General features: G+C 35.2%; 1 protein-coding gene across 3 annotated transcripts in view; it reads left to right on the top strand.

Annotated features, from left to right (window-relative positions):
• Nucleotides 1-25,133, top strand: part of METTL15 (methyltransferase 15, mitochondrial 12S rRNA N4-cytidine) — a 186,486-nt gene that overhangs the window by 146,931 nt on the left and 14,422 nt on the right. For 2 of the 3 annotated variants that reach the window (XM_059406697.1, XM_059406687.1), the window contains exons 4-5: nucleotides 777-968; nucleotides 3,398-3,576. In XM_059406697.1, coding sequence (XP_059262680.1) covers nucleotides 777-968; nucleotides 3,398-3,576 — 371 coding nt within the window. The remainder of the gene's footprint in view (nucleotides 1-776; nucleotides 969-3,397; nucleotides 3,577-25,133) is intronic. The other variant, XM_059406705.1, reaches the window with a different exon arrangement.

The following is a 25,133-nucleotide window of genomic DNA, read 5'->3' as shown; positions in this document are numbered from 1 at the left end:
TGTGTGTGTGTGTGTGTGTGTGTGTGTGTGTGTGTGTGTGTGTGTGTGTTTATGTGCATATATGCAACTTCTTTATTTATCTGTTGATGGAAAGTTGTTTATATGTCCTGGCTATTATAAGTAATGCTGTTATTAAAATGGGGGTGCAGATACCTCTTTAACAGAATGTTTTCATTTCCTCTAGATGTATTTCCAGAAGCAGAATTGCTGGATCCTATGGCGTTCTATTTTTAATTTTTTGAGGAAGCTCTATACTATTTTCCATAGTAGTTATACAAATTTATATCCCCAGCAACAGTACACAGTCCCCCTTTCTCCACATCCTCACAAGCCTTTGTTATCTCTAAATTTATTCTTTTGATAAATAATATGTACTTCTTTTTTTGACCCATAAATTTAAGATTTCTTTTTGAAAAGAGGAAAGTTTATTTTGTGCAAATGAATAAGGGATTTTTTTTTTTTTTAAGAAATATGAATGGTCTGGAAAAAGAATTTTACAAATCCATGAACTTATTGTATACCTTCACAGAAATATACAATAAACTGTGTTTGTTAGAAAAAATAAAATTACATTAAATCACCTCTGGCATTGAAACCAAGGATGTAAAGTTTCCATTTCCATATGTCTTTATATAGTACCAAACATGTGATTGACTCTTAGAAAATACATATTGGTTAAATAAGCTAATAATAGGCTGTGCTTCCTTCTATTGATCATGCACCTTACAAATTTAATATAACAAAGTCTTTTCTCCATCTCCTGCATTTATTCACAGTAAACAGATCCGAGCTATGCTAGGCCAGTTCAGCCAGGCAGAAGCCTTATTAATGAAAGCTGGAGTGCAGCCAGGAACTTTAGATGGAGTTCTTTTGGATCTTGGGTGTTCCTCCATGCAACTTGATGCTCCTGAGAGAGGTTTTTCCCTTCGGAAGGACGGGCCCTTGGACATGAGAATGGATGGTGGCAGGTGAGTATCAATAAACCATTTCTCCTCACAACAAGAAATCAATTTTGCAGAAACGCTCTGGATTTAATTTCCTCTTAAGACTGCAGAATTCCCATCACACGCCCACACCTAACACTATCCATACATAATAAATCAGTTTTGTTTGCTACTCATTATAGACTTTAGTGTTTCTTTAGATTTGAGATTCTAAAAGGAAAATCATTTCTGTCTTTACACAGAATAGTGAAGAAGATAACTTCCATACTGATAATCTTTTTTTATAGATATAGTATGAGTTTTTTAGACTATAAACAGTATTGATAAATGCGATGCTGAAACAATGGGTCCATTTTTATGCAGGCCCCACTATGCCTCTTATGAGAAGTAAAAGGATTATATTTAATACATATTCTTTTGAATACTGCATGAAATGCAAGATTCTGGAGGTCAGCAATTGTATGTTTTGTCCTGTCTCTGTCCTGTACAGTTACTTTGGTTTAATGTTCCCTAGAGAAATTACAGTTTATAGTACCGTACCAACATAGTGCTATGTACAGGACAGCTTTACACCTCCTCTTCATTCCTCACCACCCTGGAAATACTGGTTTGTTCTCCATTATTCTAAGAGGTACCTATAACACAAAGAGGGTTACATTCTGGTAAACTGTAGGATGAGTCATTTTAAATCTAAATTAATTTTTAAAGTTTAGATTACCACTTGTCTCTATGCCTAACACTGGCTTAGGGACAGAATCGTCTGTATGTACAAAGCTTAACCACATTTTTCTTTCTCATTTCATGCCCCACCATGACCACCAAATTATGTATCATGGCTCCTACTTTGGGGAAGCTTACCTTCTAAGAGGAATGTTAGATTTTCTTACGTCTAAATAAGCAAGCCATTCTGTTACTGTCACTAATCTGCAATTCTAGACCTGCATAAACATTTCTACTGAGACAAATTTAGGTTTTCCAAAATATCTTCCAATCTATTGGAAGGACCCGCACATAAGAAATTTAATGTCCTGCTTAAGTCAGAAAATTAATAATGAGTTGACTTTGACTTCTTTCCCATAAAATGCTTTGTTCAATGGTAATTATTCACATATAGCCTTTTCCCCATGTTTTGATATGACCTGGTAACTTGGATTGTGACCCATACTTGTTGGAACCTTTTTGTTCTAAGTCTTACACCTTCTTTTGCACAAGTTGGCATTCATAGAATGAAGAATGTGATCATAAAAGAAAATAATGAAAATCCTTTAAAAAGCGGTGACTAATAGTAAAGGTCAAATATCCTTTCATGTTTGGAGATTGAGGTTGTTGTGCAGAGGTAATAAAATGTCAAGCAAATTTCTGCTGTTCCTATGTCTTGTTAAAGGAGAATGCCTTCTGAAATACGATGAACATAGCTTCTAGTTAATGGTTGTAAATCCCTATATTGTTAATATGAAGACTTCTTAGCAAATTGTAGTCTGTGAATCAGGGTTCTTGAGGTTTTTCCCCCTAAGAACCTGAAAATAAAATTTCCCTTGAGCATTAAACTCTAAGTCAATACATAATGGATGAGATTAGAGTTCAGCAAGTATGTCTTAAAAAGCAGGATGGCTTCCAGGTAGATAGCATAGACGGTATAACCTAATCAAAGATATGAACAGATCTGAATAAAGTATATGGCATTCAGAAAGGGAGAGTAGATTCACATGAATTCATGGAAAAGGAGAGTCAGTCATTGCAAATATGTGCAATACTTATCCAGGTGGTGTTATGGGATGAGGGAGTCCAAGCCAAAAAATAAGGCCAGTCAGGTCCTGGAGGCTGATAGATCGCTGCAATGAAGGTAGATGCAAGAGGCTTTCTTAGCCTGTTGCCATTTATCACTGGAATCTTATAGCAGAGTTTAGTCTCTGCTATCCCAATTTCCCCAACAACTCTCAGATTATAGAAGGTGAGGGAAATTGACTGGGAATATCTTCTTGTATAGACTTTTTAAGTTCAATTTATGCTCCCATATAAGTACTTAGTTATTTATAATCTCAGAATTAGTTAAGTTCCTGAGGTGTAGGCTCATTTAGATATCATTCAGTGTCTTGTATCTGTATCAAACAGTAATTTAAATTTTGAACAAGCTAAATCCAAACATTTACTTTAGTTTAGGGGAAATCTGCATTAGTAATAATAACTTCTTTGTGAATTAAAGGTTAGTAAAATATTTTAATTTCCTGCTGCCCTTGACTTGACGAATGTCACGCTCAATCCACTGTTGCTGTTATGATGGGTATTTGAAATGGAAAATCTGTTTCATTTGTTGAAGATTTCAGTCTCTGACTTTAAAAACCTCAGATGCTCCCTTAGACTGTGTGTGTATGCCTGACTTCAATACTCTGAAGTTTCACCTCTTGTCAATGAAAACTGACGTCAGCAAACTAATTGGCTCTTCTTGTGCGTAGGTACCCTGACATGCCCACCGCAGCTGATGTTGTGAATGCTTTAGATCAACAGGCACTTGCATCCATCCTGAGAACATACGGGGAGGAGAAGCATGCCAAGAAAATCGCTTCAGCGATCGTTCAGGCACGCAGCCTCTACCCCATCTCCAGAACCCAGCAGCTTGCCAGCATCGTTGCAGGTACCCTCATTAATTCTGAACAGTGTCTGAAAGGAAAAAAAAAATATATATATATGTATATATATATATATGTATATATATATATATATACATATATATATATATAAATCCCCCAAACTCCCAGAGGGATTCATTTGTACTTAAAAATCATGCAGGATTGAATACTGCGTATCCTTTTTTCCATACGGGCTTTCTTTTGGTTTTGCAAGCTTCCCCCCTCCAACACCTCTCCCCCACACAATTTAAGAAAATATACTGTAGTTGCTGATTAGTTGAGCAATAGATTGCTTTTTTATGAGAGGTAATTTATCATTTGTGCCTACCAAGGTGAAACATGGAATGACAAGTGCAGAAGAATTTCTTGATCCATCACAGTGGTTGATAAGCATTCTGTATAAGATCTGACATTACCTCTCTTAGTTTCACATTTCTGCATTTTAATATTTTGGGCAAAAGGAGAATTGCATTGCCCAACTGCTAAAATAAAATCCAGTGACTCATACATCTATTCTAAACAACCAGCTAACAAAGGGTATGTGATGTATAGGTTATTCCATTTTGTGAATGCTAACTAAATCAGCCTGAGGGGCTTATTGAAACATTTCATCTTTTCTGCTGTTTGCCACCATAAACCTCTTGAACTTAAGTCTAGCTAGGAGGCGCTTTATTATAGCCTTTCTGTTTGAAGCCAAAGTTGTTTCACAGCTGTGTTCCATGATGAAAGTTTTCCAAGGCAAAAATACAACTCCTGCAGTTATTTAACAGAATTCCAGTGTTAAATTCTTCATCTTGTTGGGCCATCTGAAACCCTACATCATTTTTATTTACCGACTGTATTAGGATTTCTTTTCAATGGCTTCTATTAAGTTACTTAAGTAGCTAAAGAGGTAGAGAAAATGAATAATTGTGTAGCTTCTAAAAAGAACCTAATATTGGTTGCCTCTGTCTTAATATTATCTATAGTTTAAGGAATAAAACTTGATTATAAATTTATTCAAATCAAGATTTAGAGATCATATAGCAATTGCTTTATGATATAATTTGATAACCCTATATTTTACTTAGTTAGGATAATAAAATATAAAGAGTTGACCAAGTATTTAAATTTTTAAAGCTTTATACATACCTCAAGACCCTTCCAACTTAACACTGAGATTCCTGTTGTCAAGTAAGAGCAAAATTCTTGTGGCTTTTATGATCATAAAATATTCCATGGTATTTTTTCCCAAAATGTTTGTGCTAGCAGACTGGTTAGTGTACTCACTAACCATTACTACCTTACCTTAGCCTTTCTGTCATTCTTTAGCTGTATATGTAATTCTCTGTCTCCCATATGTTTATATATGAGAAAATCCAGAATTTTCTGCTGCTGAAAATGAGGACTTAGGGCTAAGGGCATCTTAGAGATCATCCAGTCAAAAAAACCTCATCTGATAACTGAAGAAACTGAGCCTCATTGAGGGTCAGTAGTTTCATCCAAGGTAGACAGTCTAATTAATGGCAAAGCCAGTACTAATCTAGAATTTGGAAGCTCATGAATTTGAGGCATAACTGGGAATTTACCTTTAAGATATTGAGTTAACTCTTTTGTTTCAGGGTCCTAATCTGCAAACTTGGGGTAATGACACTGTGGAATTACACAGAAATTAAATCAAGACATAAATAGAAACAGTTTAAGTATTTTCAGAAAGAGTATGATGTGAAAAACTTATGAAGGCCATGAGAAATGATATCATAAAAATAAGAATACTCATATATGTGTAGACTTTAATAAGTGCCATTAAAAGATTGAGTTCCCCATAATAAGTCCATTTTTATGGCTCATATCAGCCCATAGCAATACAAATTTATTTATGATATAATTCTGTGGAAAAGGGAAAAAACAGAAATAAAATGGGTTTGCATCTTGCACTCCTTTTTTCAAAAACTGTTTTGGGAGAGGCTGCTATATGCCAGGCATTATACAGAGTACTAGCAGTAGAATGGAGAGCCGATTAGAGCCTCTGTTCAAAAAGTTTACTGACTGGTAAGTGACTGAATAAAAACATAGTATAGTAAACATAGATCTTCTACTTATACTGTAGATCCGAAGATCTACTTATACTGTAAATCCGAAGTTTTGATTTTGTGAGTAATAAAAAAGTCGGTACATGTGGAGAATTACAGAACCTATACATATATATATATATATATATATAGAGAGAGAGAGAGAGAGAGAGAGAGATATTTGAGTCTTAATTGCAGTTCTACAAAGTCCATTCTTACATAAACCACACCCCATGGCATGCCTTCTATAAGCTCTGATTTTATTTTTATTAAAATGAAGCTATAGTTTAAAGAGACTTACAAATCAATCTGAACATATTTTCTAGATTTTCATAATCTTTCAGTCTTTCATAATTACCTCAGGTACATCTAATTTGATTGATTTTTTTTTTTACATGATTCACCTTTATCAGAGTCTCCAAAGTGTCTACATTAGTTTTCATAGGCACAGCAGATGTCTTTCGTTTTGCATTCATATTTCACCAGTTTGTGTAATATTTGATGAAATTAATTGATGGCAAAAGTAAGTGCTCTGGGCTGGGCTATAAGGGTATAGCTCTTTTGGTGGGAGCAGAACTATATAGGAATGCTCAGAGTAAAATACTACCCTGGACAGTTGAACAGAGAAAGGGATTAATTTGTCAAGTCCCTTAAATGGAAGTCTCTTAAGAGAGCGACACACAGAGGGAATGTAGAAAGCAGTAGAGGGCCCAGTATTAGTTTCCTATATTAGTTTCCTAGGGCTGCAGTAACAAAGTGCCACACATTTGATGGCTTAAAAGAACAGAAATTTACTCTATCACAGTTCTGGAGGCTAGAAGTCCAAAGTCAAGGGAGTAGCAGGGCTCTAGAGGAAAATGCCTGCTTGACTATTCTTAGTGTATGGCAGCTGACAGCAATCCTCGATGTTCCTTGGCTTGTATATGGTATTGCTAAGTCTCTGCCTCCACTATCACATGGGATTCTCCCTGTACCTGTTTTTGTGTCCAAATTTTCCTGTTATTATAAGGACATCAGTCATACTAGATTTAGGGCCCAACCTAATAGAATGTCCTCATCTTGATGATATCTGCAAAGACCCTATTTCCAAATAAAGTTATATTCATGGTTCCTAGTAAACACAAACTTTGGGGGAAACTATTCAACCTGGTACAGTTCCTACGCAGTATCTGTATTTAACAAACATGTATTTTGGCAGGCTGTAGTATGCTGTGACTATATTTGGACATCTTTTCTGGTTCTAATAAAATCATACTAAGTATATTCAAGATTATCAAGCACTCTGAGATATATACTACAGTTCCTGATACAGAGTAAAATGCATATATTGATGGAAATACTAAGTCACTTACTTTACTTTCAAAAAGCTAATAATCCATTAGGACAAGGGAGACCACTACACTTATAATCACAGTATACATAGTAGAATTACATAATAATTCAAGTGATTAAGTTGTAATTTATAAGACCTAAAGCCTGGGGCCTTTTGCTAGTACAAGTAACTACAGCTCCAGTATTCTGCCATATCATATGAGTACCTTAAGACAGGCTTGAGGCTGCAGATTGGAACAGGACCCTTACAATTACCATGAATTACTTGGTGAATTACCAAATTAGTACTTTATAACTCCTAAACAACCTGTGGGACTTCACTATTCATACACACTATTTAGAACTAAATATAGTCAAAAATTTTAATATTAATATCTAATACATGCTAGTGTTCCCTCCAAAAATAATTCATAAATAACAAATTGCGCTTTGTTAAGCCTAGTTTATGTTCTAATATGGTTGTAACTAAAAAAAAAAAAAAAAAAAAAAAGTTAGATTTATGAAATCTAAAACTTGAACATAACCTGAGGGGACTAATTTAATGTAGAACCAAACTAATAAATGATCATCTTGCTTTAGCCTTGTCATCTCCATCTGTCTTACTGCTCCTTGTATTTCCATGAAGAGGAGCACATTTCAGTCTGAAACTGCTAGTTCCATATATAGAGACCTAAAGTCTTTAGAAAGGATGAATTCCTTAGAATAAAATCTGAATTCCTTTACATGGTTTGTAAAGCTTTTCATGGACAAGCTCGTACCTCTCTTTTCATTTTCATCTTTCTTGCTCTCCGTAGTAATCTCTGCTCTAACTGTAGTAAAGTTCTGTAGTCTCGTCTTTCCTGCACACCAGAGTCACTCTCACTTACGGGCCCTGTGTATTATTAACATTAACACCAAAGGGCTCAAGCCCTATCCTTTCGTGTAGCTAATGCCAGCTCATCCTTTGGAGCATAGTTGAAGTGTTTTTTCTAGAAGAAAGTTTTTTCTAGCTCTACACAGATTAGTTGAGATGCTCTTCTCCATGCTCCTATAGCACTGCATTTCCCTGCCATAGCACTTTCACTTCTATTACTTGCTTCCTATTTAACTTCTCCCCTAGACCTATACTATTTAGTACAGTTGCCAGTAGCCACATGTGTCCATGGAACTCTTGAAATGTGGCTGTTCCTAATTGAATTGTTATATATATAAAATACACACCTTAATTTGAAAAAAGAATTTAGTGTATCTCAAAAATTTATATGTTCATTCTGTGTTGAAATGATCATATTTTAGAAATTATTGGGTTACATACAGTATTAAAATGAACTATACCCATTCTTTTTACTTATTTAAGGAGGATGTAGAAAATTTTAAGTAATATATGTGGATCACATTATATTTTTTTTAGACAGTCCTGCTCCAGATGATAAGCACTGTGAGGGCACTGTCATGACTGTGCTCCCAGCACTTAGCATGGTTTTGGCCCTTGGAAAGCATTTGGTAAATAATTTTTTAAGGTTAATATATAAAATAAACAAAATTACATCAATCAGGAAGGCTCTGCTTCTATAAAGCTGGTATTCAGTGAAATAACATCACTATAACTAAAAAATTGGTGTTCAGCCTTAGAGGTCATACCAATATGCTTCAATAACACTAACACTGATATACCCAAGTAAATTAGAAAAAGCACATTGCCTTCCCAGTACTTTAATATATTCATCTTTAGGGCTGAAATGGTATTTTTCCTCTCTTAATCTTTAGAGGTGCTGTGAAGAAAAAGTAAACTAATGAAATATTTTTATTAAGAGTTTTTAATAATGGGAAATGGTACATATTAAAATATCTCAAGCTCTCCAGGAAAAAGAAGATTTAAGTAATTTTATAAAAAATAAAATGGCTGTGGTCTAGAATTAATGTATGTTTGAATGTTATAGTCTTAAAAATGGCATTGGTTCTAGACTTGCCTCTGAATATTTTCTCAAGAGGCTGTCCGTATTTTATTCCATATTCCATTGCTCTTCCCATCCTCTGGATACATCAAGGGAAACTTAATTATTAAGTGAAATTTAGTTTAATGAAGAGATTTTACTTCAACTCCTGGTTCTGCAGCTTGCTTTCTATGTAAACTCAAATAGTTCTAGGCCTTCTCTTTTTCATCTTGAAATGGAAGTAGATAATATTTATGAGGGCACGTGGGTGGCTCAGTTGGTTTACCTGCTGCCTTTGACTCAGGTCATGATCCCAGAGTTCTGGGATCAAGTCCCACATTGGGCTCTTTGCTCAGTGAGGAGCCTACCATCTCTGCCTCTGCCCCCATTCTGCCTGCTGCTTATCCTCCCTCTCTGACAAATAAATAAGTAAAATCTTTTTAAAAAATAGTATTTATTATAATGATCATTTGTTACTTTTTTCATAACCCTACTATGTTTTCCTTAAATTAATATTGAAATTCACTCACAGTTTTCAGCTTATGCCAAAATCAAAGTATGTCTATCACTTTTCAGATCATTGGGATTTAGATTCAGATTCACAAAAATAGATAATCAATGCACTGATAATCAAGAAGTGACAGAAGGCTTACAATATCAATGTTTTAATGTGAATGGAGTTGGGGGGGAGGTTCTTAGCTATGTTTGGTTCTTGTTGATTAAATATATAGACTTTATTATTCCCTGACTGAAACTTTTATGTAACCTTTATTCTGACTCATGAACTGGGTACATGGCCAGAACTTAATGAATGCTTGTTGAACAAATAAATCAATAAAAAGATGTGTACATTCCCAGCCAAAGTAAAAATGAAAATTCAGGGGGAAAAAGTATAAGTTGTTAGGTATTACTGAGAATCAATTGTACTCTGCCCTTAACACTGAAGAGGGGGGAGACCCAAGCATCAAAGTATTCAATATAAATTAAAACAACTTGAGGAATAAGTTGAAATTCTCTAGGACATGGATCAAACATTCTCAGGCTCTTTGGTTCTGCTATGTATTTGCTTTGTGAACTTGAATAAATCACTTGTTTTCTCTGATCCTTATTTCCTCATCTGGAAAAGAAGAATAACTAATTCTTGCTATGACCAATAAATGAGAGGTATATAAGAAAATTCTCTGTGAATTTTAAAGTGCAAATCCAACTGTAAGTTTTTTCTTTTTCTTTCCATCCAGACCTGGGGTAATCCAGGGAGCAAACAGTTACATTCATCAGAACCATGACTGTGGTCTTATACCAATGATTACCTGTCCACAGCCAAACAGTGTGATCTGTGATAAGCTAATTGCTTCATCCCAACCTGCTCTTCCCTTAGGGATTATGCGACTTTTAGAAAAAAGAAAAATCATCTTTTGCTGCCTTGGTACATATAAGGTTTATCTTTCCACAGTAACCAATAATAGCTTATGCCTCAGTTTGTATCTGAAATCATCTTTTTCCAGCAAATTTTTTGTTCATCTGGAGAGAAATATTCAAAGTACAAAATAAATAAAGTGCAGCATTCATTAATAGTCATTGCCATCAAATTTTAGTTGAACTGTTTCCCGATGAAGTTAGTGAGATTAGCTTGCCATCCCTTTATTGTTTTAATAACCTACATGTTGCTTCCTCCATCTTCCCCCAAAAGCACTCTGAATACTAACATTGCCGTGATTAAGAAATAAATGAAGATGTCAGAGAGTTCAGTTGTCACTCTGGTGGAAAATGGTATGGTCAAACTTATAGTTAAATTTGGATGGCTTGCCTGTGAGTCATAGTTGTCATTGTCACTGCCTATGATAATGCACTTATTCTGTCGTTTAAATCTCTTGAGTTCAATCTGTTATACACTGTGTACATTAGTATGGTAACTTCATGCCAACTAAATTATCAAATGACATTTTGTAAGTAAACTTATTTCTTATTTTAATAAGTAATCTTTCCAAGAGACATTCTGTACAAGAAGCCCAACTCAGAAAAGAATGAAATGTGAAAAAAAAGAAAAAAAAAAAAAAGAAAAACCTGAAAATCTCTTCCTTCTAAAAAAAATCTGGCAATTCTCAGTTTGAAGTATCAAGTGGGGAGCAAGGATTGCTCTAATCCCAAGTGACGGTGACCCAGCCCTTATTGAATGATGATGATGATGATGATAACAATAAATGCCAGCTAACACTTACACTGAGCACATACGGGACACTATCCTAAATTATTTTTATGTATTAACTCAAACCTCACCAATAATCCGTAAGGTCTGGGCACCTGGGTGTCTCAGTCATTAAAGCGTCTGCCTTCGGCTCAGGTCATGATCCCAGGGTCCTGGGATCAAGCCCCACATCCAGCTCCCTGCTCAGTGAGAAACCTGCTTCTCCATCTCCCACTCCCCTGGCTTGTGTTCCTGTTGGAGGCCACGGCATGGTTGGGAGTCGTGGATCAAACCAGGCCTTGACTTGTGTCTCCTTTAAAGTCCGCCTTGACAAGGTTAAGGACGGGAAAGTTGAGTAACACTGAGAAGGGGTCTGTGCTATGTGTCGTGCGCTCGCCTACGTGACTTCCCACACGCTCTCCCTTACAGAAGGGAACAATGTGGTCAGAGTCATGAATTCTTAGTTGGTCCTTGTTGTTCTGTACTTCCCATAACCTACTCCCTGGTTGATTGTCTTGCTAATGGCATTAGCGGAGACTACCTGGCATCACGAGGTTTGCTTGTAGTTAATGTAAACTTGTTATAGAAACCTGCGGTCATCTTGACTAGGTACTGATGTATTACTCCTCCTATTGTGGTCTGCCTTATAAATGATTGTAAGATGTGGAATAAAATCGGCACTGTTGGACATCCTCCTCAGTGTCCCTCCTGCCCCCATCTCTTTGTCTCTTAATTTCTTTTCACCATCCTCTTACCCTCACATTTCCTGGTCGATTGGTCATGCCGGCTGCAACAAGTGGCACCTGAACAGGGACCGTGAGCACGTTTCAAAGGAGACATAAGTCAGGGCCTGGTTTGAGCCACGACTCCAACCATGCCGTGGCCTCCAACATGTTCCTCTCTCCCTGTGTCTCTCTCTGTCAAACAAATAAAATCTTTAAAAAAAAAAAAATCCTAAGGTCAGTACTGTTTTTATGCCTATTTTATACATAGGTAAACTGAAGCACAAAGAATCTTAAGTAACTTGTCTCTTGTCAAATGGAGCTGGAATTAGAAGCTAGTAATCTTACTCTAGACCCTGTGCCCTTACTTAGGACACTACCCTAGATCTTTTCTTATGCTTAAGGTACAGTATGAACTGGTGATAGAGAATGCTGACAACTCAATCTTCTAGGATCTCACATACTCATATGGGAGACCGTCATAAAAGCTGCTCACTTTGTTACCCTGTGATAAATGCTGTATATAATAGAGTCATGAACAAAAAAGGTAGGAGAACCTAAAAAGGGAGAAGTTGATTTTGATGTGGCAGGAGGGTTTGAGTTATTGTGGGGAGGGATTAGGTAGAAGTTACAGAAAGGAGACCTTTGGTTGAGTCTTTTAGGAGAAATGATGGCTATTTATAGAAAAGTCCCTTCTACCCAGTAGATACTCATTAACTGCAGATGTGAAAAAACAAATGAATAAATAAATGAAAAAGCAGGTGAGCTTTCAGAGGGCTGAGGAAAGTAGAAGACAGGCAATTCAGGGTCCAGTTCCAGGACTAGAATTCTAAATCCCTGGAATTCTTTCCCATTATCTTGGTATCTACTCCCTAATTGTGACCTTGAGTTGGGTCAGGTGTTTAGAACCATAGTTCTGCATAATCAGGTTCTCTAAGTGTTACTGATTATAGCTGAATTTCAGACTCCCTTTCTGTGGAGCCAGAGAAGGGAAATGCATCCCTTTACTTCATTGCTCCATGTACTTGTGAAAATTAAAGTGATCTGCTGGTATTGTATGTTCTGCACGTAGCAGTGTTCATATTGGTATTAATTTTGAAAAGATGTGTATAAATAGCCGGACCATCTTGTCCTTATCTTTATTGGTTAAAAAAGAAGAAAGATTATTTGTTCATGTAACTAGTTATTCAGAACTCTTAACAATTTGGTACTAGATATTTGCAAGAGCTTTCAATTTAAGAATTAAGATCAGGCAGTCTTCTATATTAATTGTACTACCATCTTGTTTTTGAGATTGAGATGTATCAGATCTCGTCTAAATGGGAGGTATAGTAACATATCTTTACTTCACTATTAAAGTATTGAGAGGATCAACAGTCTGCAGTGCTTTTCCTAAAAGGAGGTTTCAGACATCAGCCATTAAATTTATATGATGGGAACATTTTTTTTGAAGACAAGCATCTGCTTTCATTTTCAAAGTTTAAATGTTTAAATCATCCCAGAAGAATGTCAAAGAAAGAGAACCCCAAATGTTAATAGGTTGATAAAGATCAAAGATTATATTTCTAGGGCTGGGGGTGGAAATAGTGAATGAAAGAATAGTTTTGATGTCCAGGCTTTAATCGTAACTGAAAACTAACAAAAATACTTCCAAATTCTTTTTTCTTCTATCTTTTGTTTTGTGCCAAAGTTGAAAAATTTTGGAATATCAGGGGAAAAAAACCCTAGGAATTTAAAAATAAAAGTAATCTATATTAATTTCTTATATCTTTTATATATGTAACTTTTTTGTGTCTTTCTGCATCTTTTTATTTTGGTCAAGGGTATAGCAGTTTTTCCATTTCCCAAACATGTAATTTATTTACCCATTTAGTCTTTATGTGACTATATATTGCCTCACATATTTTTAATTACTTGGGATCTCTTCAACCATATTATAAATCAGAGACCATATATTTCCCTTTATATTTGCATATAGCACACAGTAAGCAATAGGAAATACTTGCTGACTTCCTACATTCTTGTAACACATAATTATTCATTTAATGTCTTTCTTATCAACTGGACTACTAATTCTTTGAGAGTAAGAATTAGATACATATTTTTCATTGTTATATCCATAAGATCTGATACAGCATTTGGCTTATAATAGATATTTAGTTACTGTTTCTCAAATGAATAAAGCGATGTCCAGTTCTTTGTAGTTCTTGTGGTATTTAGAAAGTGGATGAGACCAGAGACAGCTAATAGTCTTAAAACCAACTGGTGTTTTCAGAAATAGGCATTTTTTATTGTTAGGTAGAGTCAGACCTATATAAGAGAAACTGTCATAATTTTCTTGATACTGTAATTTCTTTCCTCTTCTCTAAAGGGTAAATCAAGTTCAATATGTCATACAATACTGGGTCAGTCTTCTGTATTTTCAGTTTCCTCATTAACAAAGCATGGGCTTTGACCTACCATTGAGATGAGACATGTTTCATATATACATTACATATTCATTTAATCAACAAGTATTTATTGTGAGCCCACTTTGTGGTAGGCATAATGAAGTTACAAAAAGGATTAAGACAAAATTTTCATCTGCTAAGAATTAAAACAAAAAATGATTTCCCCTATTTAGATGGTGGTCTTCATAGTTAGTGTTTATTTGTATATATCAAAATGTTTACTTTTTTTTTCCTTAGCATATGATTTCCCCTCCTTTCTGGGAGTTTTATTCTTACCCAAGTACATATTTTTATATTTTCAGTGAAGATCTATGAGTGATACATTCTCATACCTTGTCTAAATATATCTTTATTTTGCCCTCGCTTTTGAATGATAATTAGTTGAGTATAGAGTCAACAGGTTTATGATTATTTTCACTCAGTACTTTGAGGGTAATATTTCATTGTCTCTTGACATTTATTATAGTTGATGAAAAGTCTAATTTTCATTGTTTTATGGTTGGTCTTTTTCTTTCTCTGGCTACCTTTTAAGATTTTCCTATCATTGATGTTTAATTGTGATGTGCTCAGTTGTGATTTTGTTTTATTGGTCATTAATGAAACAGAATGAACTTCTTTAATATTTCTCCATTTCTTGAAATATCAGACATTATTTCTTTCCATATTTATTTCCTCTACTTTCTTAGCACCTGGGCAGCAGTTATTACTCACCATGTCTCTCATATTTCCTGTGTCTTTGTCTCTCTGTATTAGTCTAGGTAAAATCCTTTTTTGGCTCACTAACACTGTCTTAAAGAGATAGCTAATCTGCTGTTTGACGTATTTGTTGAATTTTTAAAGTAGTAAGTAATTATTCCTACAAGTTCTATTTTTTAAGAATACTGTTGTTCTAATTCTTTCATTGTAGTCTCTATCAGTTATTTTAAATTTTAATTTATTTTAAATATAGTAAATATATGTAGTTATTTCATATTTGTGCTCATTTGTTATCTCTAGTTCTTCCTATTTATTTCATCTGCTGACTTTATACACACAAACACATATATACATAATGTATACAATGTGAGCATGTGTCTTCAGTGGGTTTTACATGCACACAAATCCCCTTCAGGAACTCTGCTTGCTTTATTGTGGTGGTTTAACACTTGCTGCTTCCTTTTTCCCTTCCTCTTTTCCACCTGATCATCTATCTGCTATGCTATGCAAAAAGTTAGTTAGGCTACCGAGGTTATAGAAACCAAAGACACATTTAGGCAGACTTGAGTAATAAAGGGTTATTATAAGCTATATGTGATAATAAGAAGTAATTATTATAAAGCTATTCATGTTAATAAAAAAGATATCTGAGCTCTACAGTGAGGGTTCTGAAAGACTGGAAGAAAACTCAAGTGGTTGTTCACTTTGTGTACAAATTTGTGTACAAAATTATACACAATTTTGCAACTAAACTATCATGTTGCAGCCTCAACAGAAAACATCTTTGTCTCTGTGTTCTAGTAAATTACCATTATTTTGGTTTGGCTATTCTCTATGTCTAGTTTCTATGACTAACTTTTTTCTAGGATTACTAGTTTCTGCTTACTCAGATCTTTGTTGTTTTTACTTTCTCATGGCTTCTACTTATAAAATCTTTTACTATGTGTTTTACTGTTTCTTTTGCCAGTTGTTTCTCTTTCTCTCTCTTTTCTCATCAGCCCATCTTTCTTTCTCTTTGCCTGGAATTCAGGCTTCCTAAAGTAAAGGATTTAATTTGTGCCATAGTTATCCTTAGCTTTTCCTTATTTGGCAGAGTTTTATACTAGTTCCATTTAAAATGGCTGTCATTGGATTTACATAGTAATAGCACAGAGACCAAAGCTTAAAGAACTGCTTAGTAGGGTTCCAATCATGTAATAGATATCTCCTCAGGATTGTAATTATTTAAATAATGCTTTAAAGAAGAGCTGTTCTTGAATTTGGCTGACTAGTGGGGAGGTTTTTTTTCCCTTTAAAATAATGCACCTACCTATGTAAACAAAATGAGCCATGTAATTTGTGTCTTTTTCAGTAATATTTTGTTGAAGGAGTTGTATGACTGTTGTATAACAATTCTTCTAATACGCTACCAGAGCAGGAAAAAATTTATGGTTTCCCCAAATCTCCAGTGGCAACCAAACCACTACTGTCCAAGGCTAATCTTCTTATTTTGAGATTCTCTCTTTCTATCCTGTCCTCCACCTAACCCACCAAATATAAGGCTTACACTGAAATGTCTTCTCGTCTCTCTAGAGTGTCACTTTTAGCAGGTTATCTGATAAATAAATAGACAGGTAGATAGACAGATATGGCCCTGGCTCAGATCACATTTCCAGTGGTCTGCAGGGTATCTCCCTGAATTTCTTGTTTTTCACCCCAATCTCAAAATGTGTAATTTGATAATTACATAATTTTCTCCACCAAAGCCATTTTCACTTCCTGGGCTTGTGCATATGGTAATACCTGGATACCATTCAATTGCTTCCAGTTGGCTGACTGACCATGCAAATCTGGCTTCTGACTCACACCACCACTGGTGACTAATAAGACTCCTTTTCACTATTTTTGGTTCCCAGCTAACTTGATTTCTTACACATTCTATACTTACCTGAGTATGAGTAGTTCTAGTCCTGACCAGCTTCCACTTTATCTCTTATCATGTGGTGCCCATTTCTATTTCTTTTTTCTTCGCTTTACTAACATAGGTACCTTTCACTTTGCATCTTCAACTCTTCCCATGTAATACCGTCTTGCCTCTTTTCTTGGAAATCTTGCAGTACCATTCCCTCTACCCTACCCAAGGTCCAGATTTTTATCACCACTCCTTGGGCAAGTCCAATTTCCCGACATCTTAACTCCTGTTTTGCTACTAATTGACTGTTATAATTGACTGTGACTCAAGACAAGTCACTTTTTTCCTCTGGTCCCAATTTTATTTTCTTATAAAGGGAAGGTATATTAAACCATCCAGTCTGTAATATTTTATAAAATTACGACAGACATTGTCCTAGTCTCTGGCATTGGAAACTTCAGAGATAGCTTTGAATCGTTTTCTGACACTCACCAACCCCCACAGTTTTCCACTGATTAGTTATTAAATTCTTCCCTGAATGTAGCTTTTATTCCAGTTCTCTTTTCCATATCTACCACCACTGCTGTTTTATTTCTTGTTTATAGTATTATAGTAGCCTCCTTAGAGATTTACCTGCTTTCATTCTTTCCCCTTAAATCCATTTGTTACATATATTTAGGAGTGTCTGCCCAGACCATACTCTCTTCCCTTAGAATTGCCCAGAACCCTACCAATTCCTGATACCTGATCAAGAAAAAGGTTGGATCTAGGCAGCCATGTTTATACCAGATCACCCCAGAAGCAACTGATTTAAGTCATATAAAATAGATACTTCTCTCAAAAATGTGAGCTGCAAAACCCAGAAAGTATAATTATATAGTATTAGGAATGTAGAATTGAGACCAGATTTGCCTTTCTGTCAGTCCAGAGCAAGGTGAAGGTCATAGTTAAGAGAACTGGAAACCAAGAGCAGAGTGAAGGAAATAAGTTTGCAGAAAGAACAGGTGTCAAGAAAATGGAAGAGATGTTCACAAACACACACACACACGCACACACACACACACGAATGCCCACATAAACACAGGTGTAGAATGAGTGCTTATCTGCTAGCTTTCCAATTCCCTTAAAGTCTAGTGGTATTTCCGATAGTTGACTATTTGTGATCCCTACATTTCCTTAATTTTTTAAATCTTAAGTAAATTTTGAGTGGGCTTTGGTCCATTTCTTAACATCCAACCCATCCCCTAAGACATCACAGTTTTACTAATCCTATAATTTACTTGTTCAGAAACTTTCACTGGCTCTCCATTGCTGATGTATTTGATCCCAGGTTCCTAAGTTTGATGTATTTGGGTCCATTTTCTGGCCTGTGCCATTGTTTTCACACTTCTCTTTCATCTCCTCCTATATTCTTACCTAATTGTTCTGTCCTTTTTCCCCAAATATGACTTGTAATTTCCTTGCTTTTTGTAATAATTTTGTAATAACACACCCCTCCATAAAATCCTTAATACGTTCACTAAAATATATAGGACAAAATCTAAACACCTTATCATGAAACAAAGTTCTTCGTGATCTGGCTTCTGCTTGTTATTTTAACCTAATTTCTCTACTGCCCTCCCCACCGCAGTGCTCCATGTCTGCACCAAACGGCTGACCGTTCGGGTTCTCATCATTCAGACTAACTTTGTGCTTTGTCAGTTCTCTCCTCTTGTATATGATCTTCCTCTGCAGGGTGTGTCCTTCTTCATGTCTTATCTTACACCCCACAGATCCCCCAAAATCTTTCTGCTTCTTTTAGGACTATTCTTATGTATCATTACTTTGGATCCTTCCTGAACTTTCTTTTTCACCATCCTCCTGAAGTTACTCCCTTTTTCGGTATATTAATATATCTGATCTTTACCTCCTCTTTATATACCAGATGAACATTTGCTTCATTACACTTTGTCTCCCTTAAATACTTTGTGAGGTCTACAAGGATAGAGCAACCACATCTAATTTACCTGAATAGCCTCAGCACACATCTCCTAGAGAATATATTGAAGAAGTCAGGAGACTGGATTAAGGAGAGCGAGAACGATTGAGTCACATAGATTTGAGCTGCCTGTGTCATTTTCCAGCTTTGTAAATTTGGGCATTTATTACCTTCTCAGAATCTCTGTTTCTTAATCTGCAAAATACGGGTGATGATAACTACCTCACAGCATTCCTGGGCTACTAAATCAGACAATGTATTTTAAATGCCCAATAGAGATCCATCTCTAGTAGGTATCTATTTATTTTTTATCTTTTGTTGAATGAACACATAAAAATGAGTGCATGAGCGAGTGGATAATTAAGTGAGTGGATGCATTTGAATGAATAGGGCAAATATTATAAAAATTTTTATAATGGATTCACCAGGAAAGACTCTCTGTACACAAAGCTGTCTTACTCTTTAAAGGGATGGTTAAGATATCAGCAGGCAGCAATGTAGCAGTCAAGGCACTGGGAGCCTGAACCTTGAGAATGTGAGAAAAGGCTAAGATGGGGAAAAGCATCCTTTTTTGTTGTTGTTGAAAACGTTATTCCCTGCTGTCATTTTACCCTTGTACCTTTTTTTTCCTTCATCATATTAAAGAACTCTAAGGATGGGCTGGCTGCCAACTCATTCAAGGTACATCAGCATCTCATTAGCCAGGTGACAAGTTAGGCCTCACACAATAGGCTCTGGATTTTGAAAAGAGAAAGTGGGTTGTTATTAATAATAACATAAATTATTATTGTTGAATGGAGCTTTCAGTTGCCTAATTATTATTATTCAATGAACTGTTTTAGACCCAGCATACATTGCAATAATATTAAAGGCACTACATTTTCTTCCTTAGAAAAAAAAGAATATTGACATTTATGTAAAATCTACTGGAAAGCATTAATTTAGAGACCTGTGTGTTTCAGGTATCTGTCTCAGGAACTCAAGCTGAGAAAGGTAATCTAGCAAAGAGGATTTTTAAGTTGTTGACTTTATCTCTATACTCTTTAGATAGAAATGGACTTTGATGACAGACTCTAATCATCAAGCCAACATGTATTACTATATCGCTTACCCATTTATCTTTATTAATCTTTTTTGTTAATGCCTCATCACTTTCGCATTATTAGTCTGGGTTTATGTCAGTGTATTCTGATGTGTCCCTGAGTAATAAAAAAAAGAAATTAATTTTGAATTATACAATAACCAGGATTCAGAGTTCAGCTCTGCTGCTTACCAGTGCAAACTTGGACAACTTATATAACCGTTCTACTCTTCTCTAAGATAAGGATAATGGGGGGGTGCCTGGGTGGCTCAATGGGTTAAAGCCTCTGCCTTGAGCTCAGGTCATGATGCCAGGGTCCTGGGATCAAGCCCCGCATTGGGCTCTCTGCTCCATGGGGAGCCTGCTTCCTCCTCTCTCTCTGCCTGCCTCTCTGCCTGCTTGTGATCTTTGTCAAATAAATAAATAAAATATTAAAAAAAAAGATAAGCATAATGGTTTCTAACTTATAATTAGAAATTACATTTTGAAACTATCTACTTTAATGGTAGGCATATGATAAGCATTTGATAAATGCTAGTCAGTACAAAGAATTTACCTTATCTAGTTGTTGATAGAACTACGTCACACATACATGTAAAAAAATATGTAAAATTCGTGATCACAGAGAAAATATAAGATTTTCTCTGTTAAAATTAAATTAAATTAATTGTTTTAATTGTTAAAATTAAAATTAAAATACAAGATTTTCTCTGTTATAAAGCATTGCCATTTGTAAGTCATGTATACAGCATTGTTAAGAAATTAAAGTGAAAATTTCAAGAGCCTGTGATGCCACTCTACCACTATAACATGATTATAATTTTATATATTTTATCTCTTTATTCTCACATTTTTTCAGTTGAAATGATTGAATGTATATAATTTTAACTGTTTTTTACTTGATATCATGCCACCTTTATGGCACTACACTGTGTGTCTGTAAGAGATATTCAAATTTATTTAATCATATCCTTATTATTAGATATTTGGCATATATCTAAGATTATTACTAAAAATCATGTAATAAAATTTTGTACACATTTAAGGGATTTTAGAGAGGAGAGGGGTACTTCCTTTCTAGTCTAAATCCCTAGTGAAATTAATGACACGTATGTGACGTTAATCCTTGAAACATTGTTTTTCAAAATGAATACATATCCTTCTAGAAACTAAAAGCCTTCCCTGGACAAGAGTCAAAGCACTGTTCCTAGACCAAGTTAGTAGGATGGAACAGGTAGAAAAATAAAAGATGAGTGAGTGTGGTTCAGTATTGGATTTGGATGTGGTAGAAAACAAGATATTTGTCATCTGTGACTTAATTAAAATCTGTATGCTATTGGTCCTTGAAGAAATTAATTTTCTATTCTTGAATTCAGTCAGATAGTGTGTTAGTCTTTCCACAAGCCTATTATGAAAAAATGATGCTAATACACACTCCCTACTTTTTGAAAGTAATACACAGTCCCTGCCTTCTAGAGTTTATGTTTCAGTGGAAGTGACAGTTATCTTTTGAAGTTCACTATAATACAGTTGAGAAGTGTTCCATTGCAAGTTAAGTATGCTACAGGAGGGCGGGCAACTTTCTCTGGAGCCCACAGATCAACTATGAGTATGTGCTGACCTAATAAGGAAAGGAAGAACATAGTTACATATCTTTTCTTGTTACTGTCTCCCAACTCTGGGAAGTGTAAATGGCCCAACCCTGAGAGCAGTACTGTATACCCTCTTGACTATTCCTAAAGGTTCACATAAAGTATCTTATTATAGGTCTTAAGTATGCTAGAACCTTCTGCTTAGATTTCTGCTTTGCGTTCACGGCATTTGGCAAATAGGCCTCAGTCCTTCCTTAAAAATTCAATAATTAAATTTAACGTTGATCACCTAAACAGATAAAAGGAATCATGGTTGACTTTGAGATATCCCATCTATACTCAGCGTTTTAAGACTTAGATACTACGGAATTGTCTTATTATACTATACTGTATTATATTACATTGTAGAGTATTAAAGTATAATGCATTTTATTCAAAAGTAATACATGAAAAATAGCAATCCTTTCCTTTAATTCTGAGCCACGTTTCTTATTTCACCTCAGCAGGTAGTATTCCTCTTTTTTTTTTTTTTTTGCTCCAACCTATAACTTGATTTTTTTTTCCCTGTTGTAGGAGGATTTATAAGCCTCAGCCACCCATAGTGAGATCATGTTATCATCAGACTTAACCTGGTGGGAGTTGGGGATTAGATGAGACGCTGAAGAAGTTTAAAAAGAACCTCACTGAGTAAAGCCAATTTTATCCAGAACCATTGAAGTTCACAGATTTTAATTAACAGTTTGAAATTTGTAATATTACTTGAATTTCAAATGGGTGAGAATTTAACACTGTATTATAGGAGCCCAGGCAAAAGGACACGAGTTGCGTCACAGAGACTTATTAAATGTGATGGAAATTCAACAGACGAATGCCGGCAAACAGGTGCAAGAGCTGAATTAATTTTTAAACCCTACCACTCAGGGGGAATTGCAATGCATCACGTTGACAGCCACAGCACGTTGCTAATTTCATTCACAAGCTTAAAAATCTCAATACATTTGAACATGTGAATGTATTAAATTTTAAAAAGTGTAAGTAGCATAAGGGTATCCCAGAACTAAAAATGAAAATTTCTCTCTGGGACTTCAAGTCATTTATCTAGCCAGAAGCATGGAGTTTTTTTATGAATGAAATCTATCTTACCGCTTCCCCATACAAATTGTGTTCTATTATTGTATGTAGTGCAGACTGTTACTAAGCAAGTTTTTCCTCTTACTTTTAATATGAAATCCTTTGTGAGTCAGCAGAAAACTGAGTATTCACTGATAGAGTTTCCAACTTCTGCTGTCACACATGAAGGAGGTTCTCTGTCTCTGCTTCTGATGATGTTAAGTGGTCGTATTCCTGGAGTTAAAAATACAACAAAATAAAACTAAATGAAGGCAGAGACTTTTTTGGTGGTATCATTAAAGGTGGTAAATTGTAAAAATTTATAAAAATATATTATAAAACTCAGAAAACCTTGTTTTCACTGGTGATTTACCTATTTTGAGGTCCCTGATACTGTTGAGAATTCAATGAAAACCCTGGGTTATCTCCACATAAAACTACATATACACACAAAATCTTACGAAGTTTTTAGGGTGTTCATGAATCTCCACACTTAGAATACAGTTTATTGTGCATCTTGATCTTTGGGACTGGAAGAATATCTCTTATCTAGTGGATTTTTCCCTTTACTGCCTGCTGTGAACCAGGCTTTAGACCTGGGACTGAGGATATGAAGGAAGATAATAAAATATCTTTGGATCTTTTACAGTCTAGTAGATGTTAATAGACCAATAATGTAGAATGGCTATAGTTGAAACAGGTATAAAAAGATCATTGCAAAAGCTTCCTGGAGAAGATGCCACATTTGTGAGTATTAGGGATGAGTAGACATAAACTGTAAGAGGGAGAAAGGCATTTTAGACTATGAAGAGAGCAAGGATCACTGCCCTGTCGTTGCTAAAACTGTGTTTATAAGAAGTCCACAATATCAAATGTATAGAAAATCTTTAAATGTTACAATATTTCTCAAGAAGCTTTAAAGAAAAAAATAAAAGGAGCTCGGTTTAATTATCCAAGATTTTAGCCAACAGAGTCCTTTTTGCTAATTATATATAAACTTGGGCCCTCATTTTGCTTAGCAAGAGAATATTAAGCACTAATTTTTGGAACATAAAAACAACTCTAAAGGGCTCCTTTCCTAGCAAGTGAGTCAGGAAAAGCCCAGTCCATATTGCATTGGATGAGTCTAGATTCTTAATCAAAAATATGTAATCAGTACTTGTCCAAAAGTCTTATTGATAATGGCAGCAGTAGTAACGTTCTTTTTTAGACACCCTATCAAGAAAGCTGATGAAAAGAAGAGGCAAATTTACAGTCTAATAACCTGAGCTAACAATATGTTATTTTCAATAGAATGAAAAGGACAAAAGCTTAAGGTATTCATTACCGTTCCCAGGGTAAGAGACCAGGGCAGTTGCCGCCTTCACCAGATGTGCTGTCTTTAGGCCTAACAATGCATATCTCCCCAAGGGAAAAGTGGAGAGAAAACCAAACTCCTGCAACTTGATGCAGAGTGATTTGGGTTCCATTACAACAACATGTCTCAGTAAAAGGCTATTCAGGCTTAGAGTAAAGATTCTACCCTCATTTTCTCCCAGAAAATGAGATTGTTATATAAAGCACTAGACATGGAATCAGAGCTTCTGGAAATCATTCTGAGCCATGTGATTTCATCTTAACTTCCTTAAATTCTAATGAGGGAAAAGGAGAGGGGATGGATCGGTGAATGTACCATCTTAAAATTCTTGCTTTGTTTTGACCACGTGTAAAGACAAGAAAACTCAAGAACATCCTCAGGAAACTGAAAAATAAACACCTATCTAATAAATTGAGTTTAAAAAAAAAGACAAAAACAAATAAAAAACTAATGCTCATCTGGCCTTCCCTCTCTTCTGGAGGAGTTAGATTCATTCTGTATTATAAAAGGAATGGTTGTAGGGATAGGCTTCATGTTAAAAATGCCAATTTCCATTTGACTCCTGTGAAGTTGGGACATGACCTTTAACCCTCAGTTTTATACCTTTTAATGGAAATAAGAATATCTACCTCTTGTCTCAGAATTATTATAAGGACTTAATGACATAATTAAAATATGTAAGGCATAATTAACACCAAACATGCTTCAAGTATTTTCATACCCAGAAAACAAATGCTATGGAATGGGTAGTTGATATTGAAAATTAAGGTTGTTATCAGAAAGTTTAGAAGTGCTAGGTAAACAAAGTTTTAGCAGTTATATTCAGAGCTTTACCACGTTAGTGGACATTGTGAATCTCCAGAAGAGTGTAGCTGGCTGCATTTCTCAGACATTACTTGCCAATAGACTTTTTGATATTTGGTTGGGGAGTGAAAGTGCTATTTAGTTAACAAGGTCACTATCCCCAGAACAGTAGATTGGAAAATGCTGTCTACATAGTGGTCAAGATTTTTTTTTTTCTTTTTGTTCCCTTAATAGTGTGTACAGTTCTTGTTTTTAGTCCTCCTCACAATATTTACATATCACTCTCATTGGGTTTGAATTTCTTGAGCACAGAGACTACAATGCCTTCATAAACATTTTAATCCCCAATGTTTAGTATACTGCGAATAATAAATACTGTCTGAATGAATGATGCATTATT

The sequence above is a fragment of the Mustela nigripes genome, chromosome 1, assembly GCF_022355385.1.
Source record: "Mustela nigripes isolate SB6536 chromosome 1, MUSNIG.SB6536, whole genome shotgun sequence".
NCBI lineage: Eukaryota > Metazoa > Chordata > Mammalia > Carnivora > Mustelidae > Mustela > Mustela nigripes.
This window is presented reverse-complemented; position numbering and strand designations above follow the sequence as displayed.